Source organism: Psammomys obesus, unplaced genomic scaffold (genome assembly GCF_907164565.1).
Source record: "Psammomys obesus unplaced genomic scaffold, mPsaObe1.curated_primary_1811, whole genome shotgun sequence".
Classification (NCBI taxonomy): Eukaryota; Metazoa; Chordata; class Mammalia; order Rodentia; family Muridae; genus Psammomys; species Psammomys obesus.
Genome location: NW_026585504.1, coordinates 530,220 through 549,992, shown reverse-complemented (window position 1 = coordinate 549,992; position 19,773 = coordinate 530,220). Strand labels below are relative to the sequence as shown.

The 19,773-nt window shown below is 40.3% G+C and overlaps 1 protein-coding gene across 1 annotated transcript in view; it reads right to left on the bottom strand.

Moving 5' to 3' along the window:
• The window catches only part of Sarnp (SAP domain containing ribonucleoprotein), a 54,370-nt gene that overhangs the window by 25,490 nt on the left and 9,107 nt on the right, over window positions 1-19,773 (bottom strand). Inside the window, exons 2-7 of the mRNA XM_055602979.1 lie at window positions 18,583-18,682; window positions 14,342-14,388; window positions 12,834-12,901; window positions 3,429-3,480; window positions 1,673-1,746; window positions 1,201-1,229 (exon numbers count right to left, since the gene is read on the bottom strand). Coding sequence (XP_055458954.1) covers window positions 1,201-1,229; window positions 1,673-1,746; window positions 3,429-3,480; window positions 12,834-12,901; window positions 14,342-14,388; window positions 18,583-18,682 — 370 coding nt within the window. The remainder of the gene's footprint in view (window positions 1-1,200; window positions 1,230-1,672; window positions 1,747-3,428; window positions 3,481-12,833; window positions 12,902-14,341; window positions 14,389-18,582; window positions 18,683-19,773) is intronic.

The following is a 19,773-nucleotide window of genomic DNA, read 5'->3' as shown; positions in this document are numbered from 1 at the left end:
GCTTCCTGCTCCTGCCACCATGCCTGCTGCCTGTAGCCATGCTTCTGATCCACTCTGGAGCCATAAGCCAAAATAAATGTTCTCTTCCTCAAGTTGCCTTCCATTATGGTGTTTTGCCATACCAACAGAAAAAGTAATTATATGTATATATGTAACAGAGGATGGATGACCCTGAACCCCAAATCCCCCTTTGTCCACTTCTTCACCAAGGCCTCTCAAGGACTATCCAGCCACTAGGCTTTTTTTTACCCCCTTTCATCATTTTTTTTATTCTTCTTTTTTTTTATGTTCAGGGTTTCTCTGGGTAGCCTTGACTGTCCCAGAACTCACTCTGTAGACCAGAGAGGTCTCAAACTTACAGAGATCTGTCTACCTCTGCCTCCCGAATACTAGGATTAAAGGTGTGAGCCACCACCATCCTGGCCCTTCTTTTTTAAAGACCGTTTTCTATATAGCTGAGGCTGGATTTCAACTGGTAATTCTTTTACCTTGGTCTCCCAGGTGCCATGATTACAGGAATACACCACTATAGCCTATCTTAAAATATTGTGTTTTGTGTGTACATATGAAGGCCAGAGGAAAATCAATCTCAGGTACTTTTTTTTTTTTAATCGAGACAGGGTCTCTCGCTGGCCTAAAGCCTACCATCAGTTGGGACAGCTGGCTAGAAGGCTCCAGGTATCCGACCTGCCTCTTGCCTGCCCTAGGATTATAAACCGACACCACCATATCCTGCTTTGTAAATGTGAGTTCTGGGACTCAGCCCTTAAATCATTTTTAACATTCTACATAGTCTCCTATACTACAGTATACATTTAATTAACACTATATTGGCTATGTTTTTTCCCCAATGACTGATGAACATATGATGTTAACAAGAGGTTACTACTTTGTAAGTTCTTCAAAGTAAAACTGAAGTCAAAATCTTCTTCACTTAAATGCTCAGAGCACTGAAAAACTACAATAATTTTATGCTAATAAGACACAAAATAAGTAACAAGGTACTAGAAATTTCTCAGACATCCTAGAAAAAAAAAGTGAGATCTCCTCTCTCATAATTCCAGAACCTTTTCTTAATTATTCATGAGGGTACAAATGTAAAGGCTTCTAGAGATAAATTTATCTTAATTTAGAGGAATAAAATATATTCTCAGAAAAGAAAAAAAGTAAACCTTCTCAAAAGAACCTCTGTATTCTCACCTTTTGTTGGAACTGAAGAAATTCCAAACCTGCAGGAAGAAAACAAAACAAAACCTAAATTTTAAGAAGCTGTTCACACCCTTAGTCGTCTGTGTCCGTGTCAAGGGTACATGACACTTCTTCCTTGTGATCTCAAACTTTGCAATCATTAGCTAATTCTAACAACCCCATGAAAGAGGTTCAGTTTATTCTCTTTCTCACCAAAAGTCCAAGAGTCCACTAAAAGAAATCCTCAGACTGAGGAGCAGCTGTCAGCTACTGACTTTTACCTATTATAAAAACCCTGACTGATAACAACAAAACCCAATATACAGCTACTATATAAAATCAGCAGAAATGTTCTGAGTATGGCCCAAACCGTGTTCATTAATTTCAATGAGAACACTTCCACTTAAAACCAACTATTCTAGAAGCAAATCTGACCACACGCACAACATCTCCATCTTGGGTCCAAAGGGCTACAAGTACTCACCGAGCTGCCCGAGCAGCCTTCTTGCTCTCCAAGCTTACAGGTACATTGAATCGTTCAGCCCTTTTCTGCATTCTCTAAGTGATAATAAAATGAAAAATGAAAAAACTGTAATTTTTTGTTTAAAAAAAATTGATTAAGATCTAAAGGAAAATACTTACACCATATCAGGTAGTATTCATTCTAACGATTAACACAATTGTTTTCAGAAAGCAAACACACACACACACCTATTATTGCATTCATTCTCAAAAATAAATAAATAAATAAATAAAATAAAATAAAATCCAATTCCTACATAAACCCCAAAACACAAAAGTTACATTTGATTTTAGAAAGAAAGAAAGGTAAGAGGAAAGGAGGCTGGGAGAGAGGGGAAGAAGAGGAGGAGGAGAAAGAACAAGATCAAAGGAACATCTTGGTTCCAATATAGGTAACTGAACAGTGTAAAAAAAAAAAAAAGAAAATCTTTGCTTTGAGCCAGGGATGGTGGCACACTCCTAGCATTCAGGAAGCAGAGAGGCAGGCAAATTTCTGAGTTCGAGGCCAGCCTGATCTACAGAGTGAGTTCCAGGACAGCCAAGGCTACACAGAGAAATCTTGTTTAAAAAAAAAAAAAAAAAAAAAAAAAAAAAAAAAAACAGCACAACAAAAACCCCTCTACTTTTGAACTAAACACAAGATCTCAAAGAAAACCTGATTTCATACATCTTGAGATAAGAATCCAATGAAATTTTACTCTTACCAGCCACCAACTAGCAAGTTACATACAAGGTATATACAACCCTCTCAGACTCTAATCCTATGCCTGTAAACTTATTAAAAAGTTACTATTAAGGCCACAGTGGTGTAACAGAGGACAGCTTAAATAACTACTCATCATGCCAGCCCAAATATTTTCCTGAGTAGATGGAGGAAGAAAACAATTGTCAATACTGAATTTCTCTATGAATAAAGTTACTTTTACATTTATTTATTGCAGGATGTATGCATCTCCACTACAACATATGGAACTCTATTTGCTTCCTAGTAACATGTGGTTCCAGGGGATCAAACTCAGGCTTTAACCACAGGCACCTTTTTACTCAACAGCCTCAAGTGAAATTTTTTAAGTAATACTGCAGACAGAAGAAAGGATTAAAAACAGAAATGGCCAGGCATGGTGACACATGCCTAGAATCTGAGTACCTGGGATGGTAAAGTAGAAAGATTTTGTTTAGGGACAGCCAAAGCTACATAGTCTGATAACCTGAGCCAGGATGCCCCAAAACCCACATAAAAACAGAACCCAGGTAAAAATCCAGACTCCTGCTGCAAGACGGGAGTGGGAGTAGGTGTCTGCTGGGAGCTCATGGGCCAGCTTGCCTGGGATACACAGCACAGCAGCAGAAATAAGAGAGGACCTGACCAGGCCCAGAGAGATGGTTCAGTGAGTTGTTTGCTGTGAAGCCAGATGACCTAAGTTTGCTCTCTGGAATCCACATGCTTCAAGGAGAGATCCAATTCCCCCAGGCTGTCCTCTGACCTACGCAAGCATTCATGCATGCACGCGCGCGCGCGCACACACACACACACACACACACACACACACACACACACACACACCACTAAAAAATGTTTTTAAAAGTTACAAAGCCCCCGACCTCAACAAAGTGGAAGGCAAGAACTGGCTCTGAAAGCGCCCTCTGGAGCGCACATGCACACCATGGCCTTACGCACCTCCATCCCCATCCCAATACATTAAAGAAAGAAGACTTACTTCAGTCTGAGGGATTCCAGATGTAATTTTTACCACCTTCTTTTCTGATGCCCTGAAAAGAAGATTTTTAAAACTCAGAAAACTAGTCTTAGCCCAAACCTCGAGACGCACACGAATCCACCTGAGCTATATCCTCTGCCCACAGGCATCCACCCCTCTTAAGCCAAAGCATGAAGTCCTAAGAACTCTGGGTCCGTGAACAGTTATCAACTGAGAAAAGACTAAATAAAACTAAGCTACTTTAACTAAGGTGTAAGAAAATGACCAGCAAATATGCTGGGCTGAAGGAACATAGTAAATCATTTTATTTGTTTTTAGGCACTTTACAGTTACTTTTGAACTAAGAACTCTCTCTCCAATCAATTAAACAGAAGCTCTCAGTTTTCATCACAATATTTAACAAGTGCTGAACAAGCCCTGATTTCCCTCTTTTATAAGTGTCTATTGCTCCCGTGAGGTTTTAGCTCTAGCTAAAAGTCAAAGCAGAACAAATAAAAATGCCACAGGAAGTGGGAAGAAAAAAGGCCAAGGAGGTAGGGGTTGAATTGGGAAAACATAGTAAGTTACTGGTCAAAAGGTTTAAGAGATAACAAAAGAGGGGGACCACAGGGGCAGGAGACAAAGTTCGGAAGTCCCCAGGATAAATGGAAGGGCATTAACTTTCCAACAAACAACTCCCATAAAACTGTGGGTCATAACCAGTCTCATTAAGGTCCCTTATTTAGAGACATGGGGAGCTTTTGTTCCAATATCCCAAACACTTTTCCCATTTGACGCCCTGAAAGGTAGTAATGGTTTAATGACATTTTCAGAGGAAGCAATTCTGGAACAAGACCTAACTCTCTCCTCCATCCTTTTGTTGAAAGTCCTTAGACTATCGGCAAGCAATGAATGCCCCCTGCTGACCATAACCAAGTCCTACAATATTTAATTGTCTTGGCTCAGGGGGAAAGAAAACCTTAAAACTAGAAACAGAAGTGTGTATTTCAGACCAAAGATGATGTAGCAATTTCCTTTGGAAATACAAGGGATTCAAATCAACCCTGGAATATTCAGACCGGTCACCAACCCTCCATCTTTTTATTGCTGCTGTCTAAAACACAGCCTCTCTAATGTGGCCAAAGCTATCTTCAAACTCCCAACCCTTTTGCCTCCATTTCTCTAGTGCTGAAATTACAAGTATACACTGTATATATACACACCCTTACCTCCCTTCTCTTTTTAAGACAGGATGTTACCCTGTAACCCTGGTTGGCCTATAATTTCCTATCTAGACCAGGCTGGCCTTAAACTCAAGAGATCTGTCTGCCTCTGCATCCTAAATGTTGGGATTAAAAGTGTAGCCACAGCCAGACAGAATAGCGCACAGCTTTAAGTCTTGCATTTGAGAGGCAGGGACAAGAGGATCTCTGTGAGTTCAAGACAAGCCTGATCTACAGAGTGATCCCCAGAACAGGCAGAGCTATTACAGAGAGAAACACTGTCTCTAAAAACCAAAAACAAAATAGAAAAGGCATGATCCATCAGGCCCAGTAGAACTTTTCTTTTAATGAAATTAGACTTCAAGTAAAACATAAACTTCCGTGTCTTTTTATCTAACACAACAGAAGCAAAAGCCAGGCACGGTGGGGCACACACTTTTTAAATTCCAGTCCTTGGGAGGCAGAGGCAGTCTTATATCAACTTAAGGATAGTGAGTTCCACATTTCTGTCTGATTTTTGTTGTCACTATTTTTCAGACAGTATCTTAACTAACCCAGCCGGACCTCAAACTTGGCTAAGAATGATATCAACTTCTGATCTGTTTGCCTCCAGTGCTGGGATTATAAATGTGCAATACTGCATCTAGTTTTACTCAAAGCTGGGGACTGAACTCAGTGCTGTCTATGCCAGGCAGTTTACCAACTAAGCTACAATCTCAGCCCCATGTTCACACCCTGAAAAACAATCATTACAGTAGACCTTGGAGTAGCAAGGGAACCTGAGACAAAACTTCTCATGTTACACTCCAATTCCCGTAGACATAATTAAGCAATAAATATACATGACATCCTGCAGGATTCATGGGAAATTCCCATTCTTCACTGACCAATTTTTCTCCTACCCAGTCACAACAAAAAGTATTCCCCTAATTTCGGGGACTCCAAATCTTTCTGTATAGTTTAGTCTATAACCACAACTATTCCTCTGCAAAACAAAGTTAAAACAATCCAACTTTCATTGTCTTTTTTTCTAAATTTATTAATAGGATTAAAGCTGTCTGAAAAGATATATTCTAATATGATCTATTTTCAAAACCTCTTTATTTTTAATCCAAACTAGCCAACTATCACTATACTCATTTGATCTTCATTCTTGTACCACAAACCCCCAAAATATTTTAAAACTATTTCACTAGATCATTTTCTCTAGGCACTATATCTAATGATAAACCTATATACAGGCTGGGGGTGCAGACTGTATGCTTAGTATACATAAGGACTTCAGTTCAATCTGAGCATAAAAGTGGGAAGGTCAAGGGGATTTAAACTAAAACAAAACGTTCTGAAAAGTAACTGTGGTGGTTTGAATAGGAATGGCCACCACACTACAAGGAGGCCCCAACTAGCACTACTCACAGGGATTGCGAGGTGTGGCCTTGATGGATGTCCTCCACAGGCTCAGATTTCAATGTCTGCTCATCAGCAGCGGCACTATTAGAAGGTATGGCCTTGCTGGAAGAAGTATGTCACTGGGGGTGGGCTCTGTCCAGGCCGTCTCTCTCTTTTCCTGCTGCCTGCCAATCCAGGCCCTAGTCTTCCCTTCCTCAGTCAACTGATCATAGGCAACACCCCAAGAGCCTATAGGTGCACGCTTATCAACAGACAGCATTGAAATTCAAGTAGAAACCATAGACATTTGGGCAACTTCCTCACGTAACTTACTCATGCCTTCAGGACCTGCTCAGGCCCGATCATGACTTTTGCTGTACACATGCTACTTCATGACTTGGTGGGTCTAATAACACCTAGCTCATGATGGGCAATTCAGGTAGCATGGTAGCTTGGTGGTTCATTGTCAAACATTCAGTTTCCACTAAGGACCAACAACAGGCCAAGAGCCCTCTTTCAAGGGGAGAATAGTTGCCTGCAGATGATGGTTACAGCCTTAGTCCAAAACCCCAAGTCTGTGATTCACCTCTAGGTACCTACCAAAGGCTCCAAATAGCATCCCTATCTGCCACTGACACTTCGAGTACTAGTGCGTCTACTGGATCCAAGAGGAAGAGCAGCATACACAGCAACCTGGACTTTCTCCTGTTCCAGGCCCCACACAATGCTAGCAGGTTTCTGAGTCACTTGGTATATGGGTCAGAGTAACACATCCAAGTGGGGAATAAGCTGTATCCAGAATCCAAATAGGCCCACTAAACATTGTACTTCTTTCTTGGTGGGGGAAGGGATCAGGTATAACACTTCTCCTTCACCTTAGAAGGAATATCTCTGTATGCCCTACACAACTGAACTCCTAAGAATTTCACTGAGGTAGAAGGTAGAATTTTGGTTGGATTTATTTCCCATCCTCTGATCAGCATATGTGTTACCAATGAGTTCAATGTGGTTGCCACCCCCGCTCACTTGATCCAGTCGACATGGTACACCACCAGTGTGATACTTTGAGGAAGAGACAGCGAAGATCCCTTCTAATTTATGACACAGATCACAAGAGGCAAAGACACAAGATCCTTGAGGCAAAACTGTAAAAGTATACTGTTGGCTTTGCCAACTGAAAGCAAATTGCTCCTGACGGTCCTAAGGACAGGTACTGAGAAAAGGCATTTGCCAGATCAATAGCTGCATAACATGTACTAGGAAATGTGTAAATATGCTCAAAGACATTACATCCAGTACAGCAGCTGCAACTGGAGTCACTACCTGATTTAGTTTTCCAGAGTCAAATGTCATTCTCCATGATCCATCTGTCTTCTACACTGGCCAGATAGGAGACATAAAGGGAGATGTGGTAAGGAACCACCCCTACATCTTTCAAGTCCTTGGTGGTGGCTCTAGTTTCTGCAACTCCTTCAGGATTATGATACTGTTTTTGATTCACTATTTTCTTCGGCAAAGGCAGCTCTAAAAACTTCTGTTTAGCTTTCCAACAATAACAGCCCTCATTCCACAGCTCAGGGCCAAACGTGAGGATTCTGCCAACCTCTAAGTACACGTATCCCAATTATACATCCTGGACCTGGGGAACCTACTAGATCTACTGTGAGTCAGCCAAAACTCCATTAAGCATATGGTCCCCACAAGCCCCTAATTTAACTGGAGGGCCACAGTATTTCACAGGACCTCCCCAAATCAATGTCAATTCAGAACTAGTATTCAATAGAACCTGGAAAGCCTGACTGTTTCCTTTCTCCCGGTGCACAGTTACCCTTGTAAAAAAGGCTATAGGTCCCTCTACGGAAAAACTGGAGAAAGGCTAACAGAAAAACTCCTAGGTGTTTTATCAAGAAACTCCCTCAGGGGAACCTGGCCACCCCTTCATTCAAGGGGTTTTGGGTCTGCAAATTAGGTTAGGTCTAGAAACTGAATCACTGGCTTAGATTGCTTTTTGCTACCATCCAACTGAGCCTTTCTTTCATTAGTTTGAGAATTTTTCTGCTTATACAGATACAACAGAAATTCAGTATCTATATCATGCCTGGAAACACCATGACTGATCAGCCAGTACCAAAGCTCCATACATGCCATGCCATTATAATATTCAGCTTGCCTATGCTGACCATTACAGGCTAGGTCATTATAAATACTGTTTTGTATTATGATAACTATGATCACCTTGCCCCTGGCAATTCAATGCAGACACCTGGCCCCTGCTACCTTGGGGTCCAATTAAACCCACTGCATTTAATTTGTCCATCTGAACAGCAGCATCTCCTACCTTAAGGTCCAGCACAAGGAAAAAGGTGACAACAAAACTCTTCAAATGTGCTGGTGCCTGGCTCCCCATTTTGCATCTTATAGGATTCATAAAGGGCATGTTTTCTGGGCCTTCACACTGTGCAGGATTAGGTTTAATACAGAGTACCCATTCTAGTATTCCAATTTCCCTGAGCCTTAAGCCAAGTGATATCAGGCACCTCCAAATCTCCAACTTCTTGTCAGTAGCTGATAAACCAACCATTCAATCAATCTTTTGACACCTTTTTTGTTTTTTAAAACAGGGTTTCTCTGTGTAGCTTTGGCTGTCCTGGACTTTACAGGCTGACCTGGAACTCAAAGCGATCCGCCTGCCTCTGCCTCCCAAATGCTGGGATTAAAGGCGTGCACTACCACACCTGGCTTTTTTAACTGTGCAAGCTTCCATATTAAACCTAGAATCTCCACTCAGTGGTCCCGAATCAATAAACTCAGCCAGATATAGTTCTTTGCTCTTTCCACTATTATCCCACACCCTTAAAATTATTCCCACAAATATTCCCCAGACTTCTGTTTGAATAAATTAAGCAACATCATTAAGCTCCTTAGTAGTATAGTGTACTTTCTTATGGACTACACTTTCTACCTCCTGTCTAGGGTCTTGCTTTGCCTTGAGTCTGGATATAGGTCTACAGGCAACTATTAGTGGGCCTTGAGGGATATCAGTATTGTCTTGCCTGGCATTTCCTTCAGAGAAAGTCACTGCTGGTTTAGCAGACACTAAAGGTGAAAAGGGCAATATTTCAAGGGGTGGGTCTGAGGGTACTATTAGAGTCTCAAGGAAGATAAACTGTTGAGACTGAGGGTTCAAAGTTCTGAGCTTCAATAGGATCCTCCCACATATCCCCATCCCAAGTTATAGAATCCCATTCTTTGCCAGCTGATGTTCTCACTTTAACTGCTGACACCCTCTGAAGCTGAGACTTGAATTTTCACCATAACTCAGGCAACTTTATAATGAGGGCTTCGGTTTGGTTCTCTGCAGCTTGAGCTTTATGGCTGCTGGAGCAAAGATTCTCTTGTTTATTCCCATCTGGAGCCGGTGAATTCTATCACTAAGTTGTTATCCTTCACCATATTCTAAAGTTGGTTAATTTTATCTTAGAGCTTATTCCTATCCAGAAATGCTAAAAGCAATTTATCCAGAAATGCTTTTAGCAACCAACGTCATTTTCCTTATTTTCCCTCAAATTATCGAAAGTTTCATATACTGGGTCACCAAATGCACCGCCACTCACAACTGATAAATCAAGATAATCAAACACATTTACCTCTTTAAGTTTGAAATATAGTTTCAACAATGGACTTTTAATAATCCTTAGCTCCCAAGAGAGGCTGACTGGATAGGTGTCAATAGCTGAAGGTGCTGGCGCATTATAAAACCTATTCCAGCCAAATACCTAAAAGATTCATCATTGATGAGAACTGATAGACTAGGATCAGAAGGAAGGAGAGGAAGACCTCCCCCTATCAGTGGACTTGAGGAGGGGCATGTGTGGAGAAGGGGAAGGGAGGGTGGGATTGGGAGGAGAGAAAAGGAGGGAGCTACGGGGGGATACAAAGTGAATAAAGTGTAATTAATAAAAATTAAAATAAAAAATAAAAAGATTAATCATTATATTTCTGTTCCTCTAGAACCACTTCTGATTCCAAAATCTTAGGGCTCTCTAGAATCACAGAACTTCTGGAATGAATATATCTCCCTCTCCATATACATATATATATAAAGGGAACCTGGAATGACTTACATGCTTCAGTCCAACTAATACAACAATGGCCAATTGTGAATGGAAAGTCCACAAATCTAGTAGTTGCTCAGTGCCACAAGGCTGGGTGTCTCAAAAGGTTGGTTGTATACAAAAGATACAACCTATCTTTTGTATAAACTGGTAATCTGAAGTAGGCTTTAATGGATGTGCTGGCAAAGTGAGTGCAAACAGGGAAAGAACATGAAAACCCTTCCTTCTTCCACTGACCTTATATAGGCTTCCAGCAGAAGATATGGCAGAAGTTAAAGGTGTGCCTCAAGATCTGGATTAAAGCCTGGGTCATCCCACCTCAAGACCTGGAGACAGGCATGGTGGAGCACACCTTTAATCCTAGCACTCAGGGAGGCAGAGGCAGGCAGATCTATGCGATTTCAAGGCTACCCTGGTTTACAGGACAGCCAAAGCTACTCACACATACACACAAAAGACCCAGATTCCAGCCCCAAGATCTGGATCAAAGGCATGCTGTCTTGCTGCCTCAAGACCTGCATCATAGGTGTGCCCTCAATACTGGATCGTAGTTCATTCCAGATATAGTTAAGTAGAGAATAGCCAAAACAACGTTCAAGGTCATTCTTGCCTATACAGCCAAGTTCTACAACAACCTGAGCTAAAAATATCAGACCCAGAGAAAATGCGAATAATTACTAGAAAGAATAAGGTTTTAAAGTTAATAGCCATTATATCTGTATGATAGGTATAAGGTCTATTGTACTACTCTCTTAATTTTTAAAGCTATTTACTTGTACTTTCCTACAATTACAAGCTAAAAAAAAAAAAAAACTTGCTAGAATAATTAACACCACAGGGTTAAAGTGAGGATTGAAAGATAATATTAAAATTATGTCTAACATATAACATTGAAATAAATTATCACTGTAATATAAAAAGATCTCCTGGTGTGAAAGGAAAATAAAACAACAATGCACAGCACCTAAACATATCCACATATTCATATATGTGACACCTACACATTCCAAGTTAAACACCCACAAAAAAAGTACTAAAGGCCTTTAGAAAGTCTCATGGAATGTACTCATTTCCTTTTTCGTAAAAAAGATTTCTTTTTATCATCTGCTTGAGTGTTTTGCCTGCAAATCTGTGTAGTGCCTGCAAAGGCCAAAAGAGGGCATTGGATCCCCTGAAACTGGAATCATACAGGTGGTAAGCTATGTGGGTGCTGGGAACCAAACCCAGGTCTTCTCTAAGAGCAATATGTATTCTGAACCACTAACCATCTCTATTTTAGTTTTCTATTTTAAGTTTCTATTTCAGCTGTTTTCTGTGTTTGGGTTTTGTTTTTTTGTTTGTTTGTTTGTTTGTTTTGTGTTGTAAGAGATCTAATCCAGGATCTATAATTCAGTAAGCTATATATCCAGCCCCTTCATTTACAATTTATATACTCACCTATGTACTATTTAACACCCTCCCTTTCTCCTCTGCCCATCTCTCCATGTGTATTTTGTCTTTTAAAGGTTTTGGTCCATTCCAACTCCCTGAATATAGGGAATTAAGAAAGCACTCTAAGCTGGGTATGGTGGTGCACACCTTCAATTCCAGGCAGAGGCAGGCAATCACTGTGCGTTTGAGGACAGCTTGGTTTACAACGTGAGTCTAGGACAGCCAAGGCTGAGCTACAAAGAAGACCCAATCTCAAAATTAACTACACCACTATGAAGGACAAAAATGGTAGGATTCTACCCAGACCTAATGTTCCAAAGTACAAGATGGCTAAAAGAGCCCCTAATAAAATGTTTATGATTCATAAAATGTTTATGTTTAGGATAATTTAACCAAATCAGAACATACATACTTTCTACTCCAATATTTTGTCTTCTTTTACTCCACTGTAAATCATAGAGAGTAACCTTACCCAAGATAAGCTTACAAAGTTCCACACTCTTTTATAAAAGTAAAAAGTTTTCTGTAAAAGTACAAACAAAATTCAATAAGTAACAGTTTACAGGACTGGGCATGGTGGAACATGCTTTCAATCCCAGCACTCCAGAAGCAAAGGCTAACGCTAAAACACTTTATAGGAATTCGCACTGCAGAGGGAATCATAAATTCTAATCCAATAATCTATTACAATGGCTCACAAAAGCACAAAGGCTAGGAGAAGCAAACCTGATTCTAATTACCTAATAACTCAGAGAAAATTTCACTTTCTTCACTGAAAACATACCTAACACAGACCTTTCTAAAAGTACCTGACCTTATCAGAAATGAAAAGGTCACTGGGAACGTGTAACCCAATATTTTTTTAAGCACTATTTGGAATCCTAAGGGTTTCACTGGTAAATGCTTGCCATATGAGCCTGGGGAACTGAGTTCGAGTCCCACTCTTCCTGTGAAAAAGATATGTATGGAACTGGTGCCTAAGATCTCAGCACTAGGTGGAGGCAGGAAGATCTCTGGGGCTCACTGGCCAGTCATTCTACTCAAATGGGGAAGCTCTTTGCCAGAGAAATCTTATCTCAAAAAGTAGATAAAGATGGGCATAGTGGCACATGCCTTTAATCCCAGCACTTAGGAGGTAAAGGCAGATGGTCTCTGTCAATTTGAGGCCAGCCTGGTCTACAAAGCATGTTCCAGGACAGCCAGTGATACAAAGAGAAACCCTGTCTTAGGTGGGGGTGGGGCACAGATTATTAAAAAGTGATGATTACATATCAACAGCTTTTTCAGGAGGTTCTTCTTCTTTAACAGGCAACTCTATGGGCTTTGGTTCTTCTTCCTAAAACCAAACGAAACAACGTGGTTAATATGAATTAAGAATATCCATTAAGAGTCAGGCAGTATAGAGGCAGGTAGATCTCTGTGACTTTGAGGCCAGCTTGGTCTACAGAGAAAGTTTCAGGACAGCCAAGGCTAAACAGAGAAACCTTGTCTCGAAAAACAAACAAACAAACAAAAACCAAAATAAAAACAAACAACAACAAAAGTCAGGCAGTGGTGGTGCACGCCTTTAATCACAGCGCTCAGGAACCAAAGGAAGGTTGACAGTCTGAGTTTGAGGATAGCCTGGTTTATAGAGCAAGTTCAAGGACAACCAGAGCTAGACAGAGAAACCCTGCCCCCCTCCCCAAATAATCCATAAGGGGTTCTGGAGAGATGGCTCAACAAGTAAGTGCATACTACTCTTCCAGAGGACCTGAGCTTAATTCCTAGCACCCATTTCAGGACACTCAAAACTGTCTCTGACTCCCACTCCAGGGGATCTGACACCTCTGGCCTCCACAGGTGCTACACCCACATGCACATAACATTTACACAAATAGACACATAATAAATATAAAATAAAATCTTCAAGAAAAAAAATTTAAAACCAGAATGCCCATTAAAGCCATCAAGATCGCTGAAGTGAGCAGGTGAGACACTAGTAATGCCAAGCTTGTGACCCTGAAATCAATCCTCTCCTCAGAACCAAGGTAAAAGCCAGATACAGTGGTATTGATCTGCAACCCAGCATTCCTACAGGAAGATGGCTGAGACAAGAGAAGTTTCTGGTTAGTTAGGTTGGAGTATACAGCTCAGCAGAAACAAGAAAAGAAAACCCTACCTCAAACAAGGTGGAAAGAGAAAACTAAGTCCAGAAAATCATCAACTCCACATGCTTGAGCCCAGGATTTCATACACTTACACATGCATTTCATTTCCACTGAAGACAGCAACAATAAAAACACCCCTTTTAAAAAAAAAGATTAACTGTGTGGTTTTGCACTAGGGGAGGCAGAGGCAGGAGGATCTCTTTGAGTTTGAGGTCAGCCTGGACTACAAAAACTGAGTGTAGGACAGCCAAAGCTACACAGAGAAACCCTGTCTGGAAAAAACAGCCTCCCTACCCCCAAAAATAAATAAATAAAATTAAAATTGAAATTAAAACTGGGCCCAGCAGCACTCAGGAGGTGGGAATAGAAAGAACAGAAAGTTCAGGTTATTCTCAGCTACATAGTGTATCTGATGCCAGCCTGGGCTATAAGACTCTACCTCAAAAACATTAATTAAATTCTATTAGGAAAATAAAGGAATATCCACCAAGAGACAATATGAGAACTACAAAATGAACCACTCTTGATTCTTCTCAAGCATCTAAGAACTGAAACAATTAACAGTAAACAATTCAGCCAAAGCAGTGGCATATTGTCAGGCCAGTGATGAACCTTTCCCTACTCACCTCAGTTTCATCTCCCAGTACATCTTCTTCATTTGCTTCCTCTTCAGCTAAAGAACATTAAAATATTCACATCAAGCCTTGCTATAAAGCCATCTTGATCACTGTGGTAAGAGTAAAATTACAACCTCTTTGCTTTCCCAAAATAAAATTCAATAATGAAGGTAGAGCCAATCCTTATAAAATAAGCCACATTTAGAGACAATAAAACCAGATCTCTATCTAATGCTCATTTCCACCTGAACTGAATAACTAAATGCAATTAGGTTGTAATTAAGTCACAGTATAAAATTAACTTTAAAACTAATTAGGACAGGGTATGGTGGTATATGCCCTGTAATCCCAGCATTTGGGAGACAGAGGCAAAACAATCTATAAATTCAAAGCCATTCTCAGTTACAGAGGCCAGCCTGGGCTAAATAAGCAACAACAACAAAAGAAGGCGTGTAGGTGCAGGTGGGTGTGTATGCACCTATGTGTGCCAAGAGTATGTCTGTGTGAAGATACATCAGTTCACTTCCCGGAACACACATAAAAATGTCAAGCACAGTGGTGAACCCTTGTAATCCCAGACCTGGGGAGCAAAGCAGAGCCAGAACCCAGTGACAGAGCCTGTCTAAAATGACTCCTAAGAACAATACCAACAATTGACCTCTAGCGAGAGAGAGAGAGAGAGCAGGAGGGAGGGAATAGTGCTAGAGAATAATGAAGAAAGTGTCTTTGAAAATGGTGCAAGGCTCAGCCATTAATGACTCAAAGGCAAAACACCAAGAGATTTAGCAGTAGGGAAGAATTTCTTTAAAAAAAAAAATAATAATAATAAGCAAACAAACAAATGGTGCTGGAGAGATAGCTCCGAAGGTAAGAGTGCTTGCTGCTCTTCAGGACCATGGTTCAGATCCCAGGCAATTCACACTACCTGTAATTCTCATCACCAAGGAATGTGACACCTTCTACTGGCCTCCTGAGGCGCTCACGTACACAAACACAAATAAACAAAAAACGGTGAAATTTTTACATTTAAAAATGAAGCACTTCTACTAAAGAACAAGGAAAAAACATGAAGGACCAATGACAAAGATGATTGTGTTTAAAAACAAGGTAGTCAGGCATAGTGCCTCGAGTGGTAATTCTAGCACTTGTGGGCCAAGAAGAAAGCCATAGAACTAGGAACAGAGACAGCACTTAAAACTTTCACCATGGAGAAAAGTACCGTACATTAAAACCAACCAATTAATGAAACTAGGCCACTTGACAGAATAATGCCAAGTATAGGTCTGTGGAGATGAAAGAACCCTGAGTAAAGTTAAAGACCGTAGCTGTACGCCTTTAACCCCAGCACTCTGGGAGGCAGAGGCAGGCAGATCTGTGTAATTTTGGGATAAGCATGGTCTACAATGAGAGTTCTAAGACAGCCAGGAATGTTACACAGAGAAACTTTGTGTTAAAAAAAAAGGGGGGGGGGGAATGAGTGGTTGTGAGTGGTCATGTGGGTGCTGGGAACCAAACTCTGGTCCTCTGCAAGTCTCTTAACTGCTGAGCCATCTCTACAGCCCCAAATAAAATCTTTTTAAAAATAAAAGTTTTTTTGTTTACTTGTTTGTTTTAAAAGAAAAGAACCCTGATGTCCTAATAAAAAATATAGATTTATATGGGAATCATAGGAAGCAACTTGGCAGTGCTAAGTCATGAAAGTGTTTCTACATTTGTGACTATATAATTGTACTCCTAATGTGGGTATATATTACATAAGCTCACAGGCACATGGAGCAGAGAAGTAGCTTGCTTATAAAAGAACTATAATCCTAACAATACAGTAATATATAACACACAATATTACATATGGTGCATACTAGTAGCATTCAATCACTTAGGGCTTGGAGGCAAAATTGGCATCTGTTAAGGGATGGAGCATAAGATGTGGCGGCTGGACAGGTGAGACAGCACACACATCTGCTACCAAGCCTGATAACATGAGTTCAATCCCTACAGAGAACTGACCCTGCAATGTCATCTGACTTTTGAGATGTGCACACACCACACACACACAAATGTAATAAAAATCTTAAAAAAAAAAAAAAATAACTGTGGTTGCTATATATCAGAGAATGCAATGGTGGAAATGGAATGAATAAAGCAAAAAAAAAAAAAAAAAAAAAAACCCAGAAAATCTCATGCCACAGTATAAGTTTGGGTTATTTTTGTGTGTGTGGGCATGTCTGAGTATGTATGCAGTGAGTGCAAGCATGTATATATGTGGAGTCCAAAAGAAGTTAAACATCCTGCTCTAACATGCTCATCCTCACACTCTTGAGACACGGTCTCTCATGCATCTGGACCTCTCCAGCCATAACACTTCTCCCCAGGGCTGAGGTCACAGGCAGACACGGCTACCCAGCTCCCACATGGATTGGGTATTAAGCAACCAAAACCCACATCCACATGCTTTTGCAGCAAGAGCCTTTACCCCTAAGCCACCTCACCAGACCCTGCATACAACTTAAAATAATTAGGGAAGAAAGTGAGACGTAAAGTAAGGTTATGAGAGAAATTAAAGCATGTTATTAAGCAACATATCTCCCTGTTTTGTTTCTTGACTCTATGTGTGCACATGAGCACATGTGGAGGCCAAAAGTTGTCCTGCTCTATTAATCTCCCTTATTCCTTTATCATGGGGCATCACAGCGAATCTGCGACTACTCTGACGGAAGCAAGCCTCAGAAAACCTCCTGTCCTCACCACCCACGGCACCCATAGGCTTCTGAGACCATATCCAGCTTTTTACATGGATGCTGGGATTCAAATCCAGGTCCTTATGCTTGCACAGCAAATGCTCTTACCTACTGAGCCTACTTAAATACTGAATGGGTGTCTAAGGCATTGAAAAGAAAGCTAGGGGAAGAGGGGGGCAGTTGCACATCCTTTTAATCCAGCACTCAGGAGGCAAACAGAGGCAGACAGCTCTCTTTGAGTTCGGACAGCCTAGTCTACAAAGGAGTCCAGGACAGGTGGCGTTACACACTGAAACCCTGTCTCAAAAAACTAAAAAGAAAGAAAGAAAAGAGTATTGAAAGGAAGGGAAATGAGAAATGTGACTACAAGAGAATAAATAAAAATTAGAAAGATGTGTACATGCTCAGATGATAATATGTACCTTACATGAAGTGGGGACTATTTATTTTTAAGGTAGAACTGGGGGATATAAGGTCTAGGAGGAACCAGAGATTACCTAGTTTAAAGATTTCAAGGGTCCAGACACTTGTCTTTGATATCATGAAGAATAAACCCTTAGCTATGTTAACAGTGACAGTCCAAACATATTTAATGAAACTTTTCACAAGACAAATGAAAATTAAAGCCTTCAAACTCTTAAACTAGTGATAGTATTATAATCTTCTTTAAAGGTATGATCTTACCAAGTTGCTCAATTGGACCTCAAATTTTGATTCTCTGGCCTTAGCATCCCAAGCAGCTGAGATAACAGGACTGGCCAATTTTTAAAAATATTTATTTTATTTTATATGTATGAGTATTTTACCTGCATATTATGTATATACATCATGTGTACCAGAAGAGGGCATCAGATCCCCTGAAGCTGGAGTTACAGATAATTGTGAGCTACCATGTGGGTGCCTAGAATTGAACCCAGGTACTCTGCAAGAACAGCAAATATTCTAAACCACTGAAACATTTCTCCAGCCCCACCATGCTGATTTTTAAATAACATGCTAAAATATTCACAGCCAGGTGGGCAACATCTCTTTGGTATAAAACAAATAAATAAAAACATTCTAACATATATACATGCATATATACACAAACACATATAATCTTGTTTTGTTTTTGAGACAGGGTCTCACTACGTAGCTCTGGATAACCTAGAACTCACTCTAGCCTAGGCTGGTCTCAAACACCTGATTCTCAGGCCTCAAGCCAATTAGATACTGAATTACAGGCATATATTACCACATACAACTCAGCCCAATAGTATTTTTTATTGGTGGTAGGTTTTGTTTTGTTTTGAGATAGACTCTTACTTTGTAAATCAGATTGGCCTTGAACTTGAGGTGATCCTTCTACCTCTGCCTCCCAAGGGCAAGGATTAGAGGCATGAACCACTATGGCCATCTCTAAAAGTTTTCTTGAGGTTAATTTAGACCTTATATCAATCACCTAAGAAAAGAAGAAATCTTTAAGTGTCAGAGCTTGAAACTTACATCATGCTGCCTCCACACAGTACTCACCATGTTCTTCAAGATATGCCTGGAGCCTATTGATAAGATCTTGTTTTATTCCCTTGGTCTCTAAACCACGAGCAAGACATTCTTGCTTTAGTTCAGCAAGCTGAGAAAAAAAAATAAACAAACAACTTTTAAAATTCTTATGAATGAAAAGTTGTGGTTCTCACAAGAGAAGATGACAATAATGATGATGAGATGATGATGGTCAATTCCCAAATGCCAAGCACTATCCCTGACCAAGACTCTGAGTCCACAAAGGTAGTCTACTTTTCCTTTAAACTCATTCAATATGCAATCGGACTTTCTAAAATATCACACTTAATTAAAACTACAATCTATTTGTGCAATTATTTTTTTAATAAGGGGACAGTTCTAAAACGTCAACAACATAATGAAGAGAGGGAAAAAAAAATCAATCTTCAATAAGAAAATCCAGTGTCCTAAAAGCAGAGTCTCCCTACCATCCAGCTATGGTTTGGATAGGGGATAAATGTATCTTCCAGGCCAGAGTTTTTGCGTCAGAAGCTTGGTCTAGTGTAATAGTTCTTAGACTACTAAAAGATAGAGCAGCCTGATACAGTGGCACACAATATTAATCCTACCAGTTGGGAGGTGGAGGCCAGAGGATCAAGGCCAGCAGAAAAACCCATCCCCACTACCCAAAAAAGTAGAGTTACTGGGCGGTATTTAGGTCATCAAAGGAGACATCATCCTAGAAAGGAATTAGTAGAGTTCTTTAGGTTAATTCTTCAAACATCAGGTACATATAAAAGAGTCAGAGTGTCCAGGTACGGGCCTGCAGTCCTGGCACTTGGGAAGTGGAGAAAAGAAGACCAGCAGTTCAACACCAACAAAGGTCAGCCTGAATTCATTATGTGAGACAGGATCCTGAGTGAACTCACTAACCTCCAGCTTTTGGTCCTACCATGTAACCTCTCCTCAAAATTGCTGCCACCATCATGCAACCTACTATATGAGGCTCTTTATCAGGACAACACTATGCTATTGAAACTTGCAATTTCCAAAACTGGGAAATAAATAATCTCTCTCCTTTATAAAGTACACAGCATCATGTATTTTGTCATAATGGTAGAAAATGGATTAATAAACACCTATTATCCCCAAAGTGTCATTACAAAATACCACACACACATCTATAAATCTAATCATTGTAGAATTAGGTTGATGTTTTAG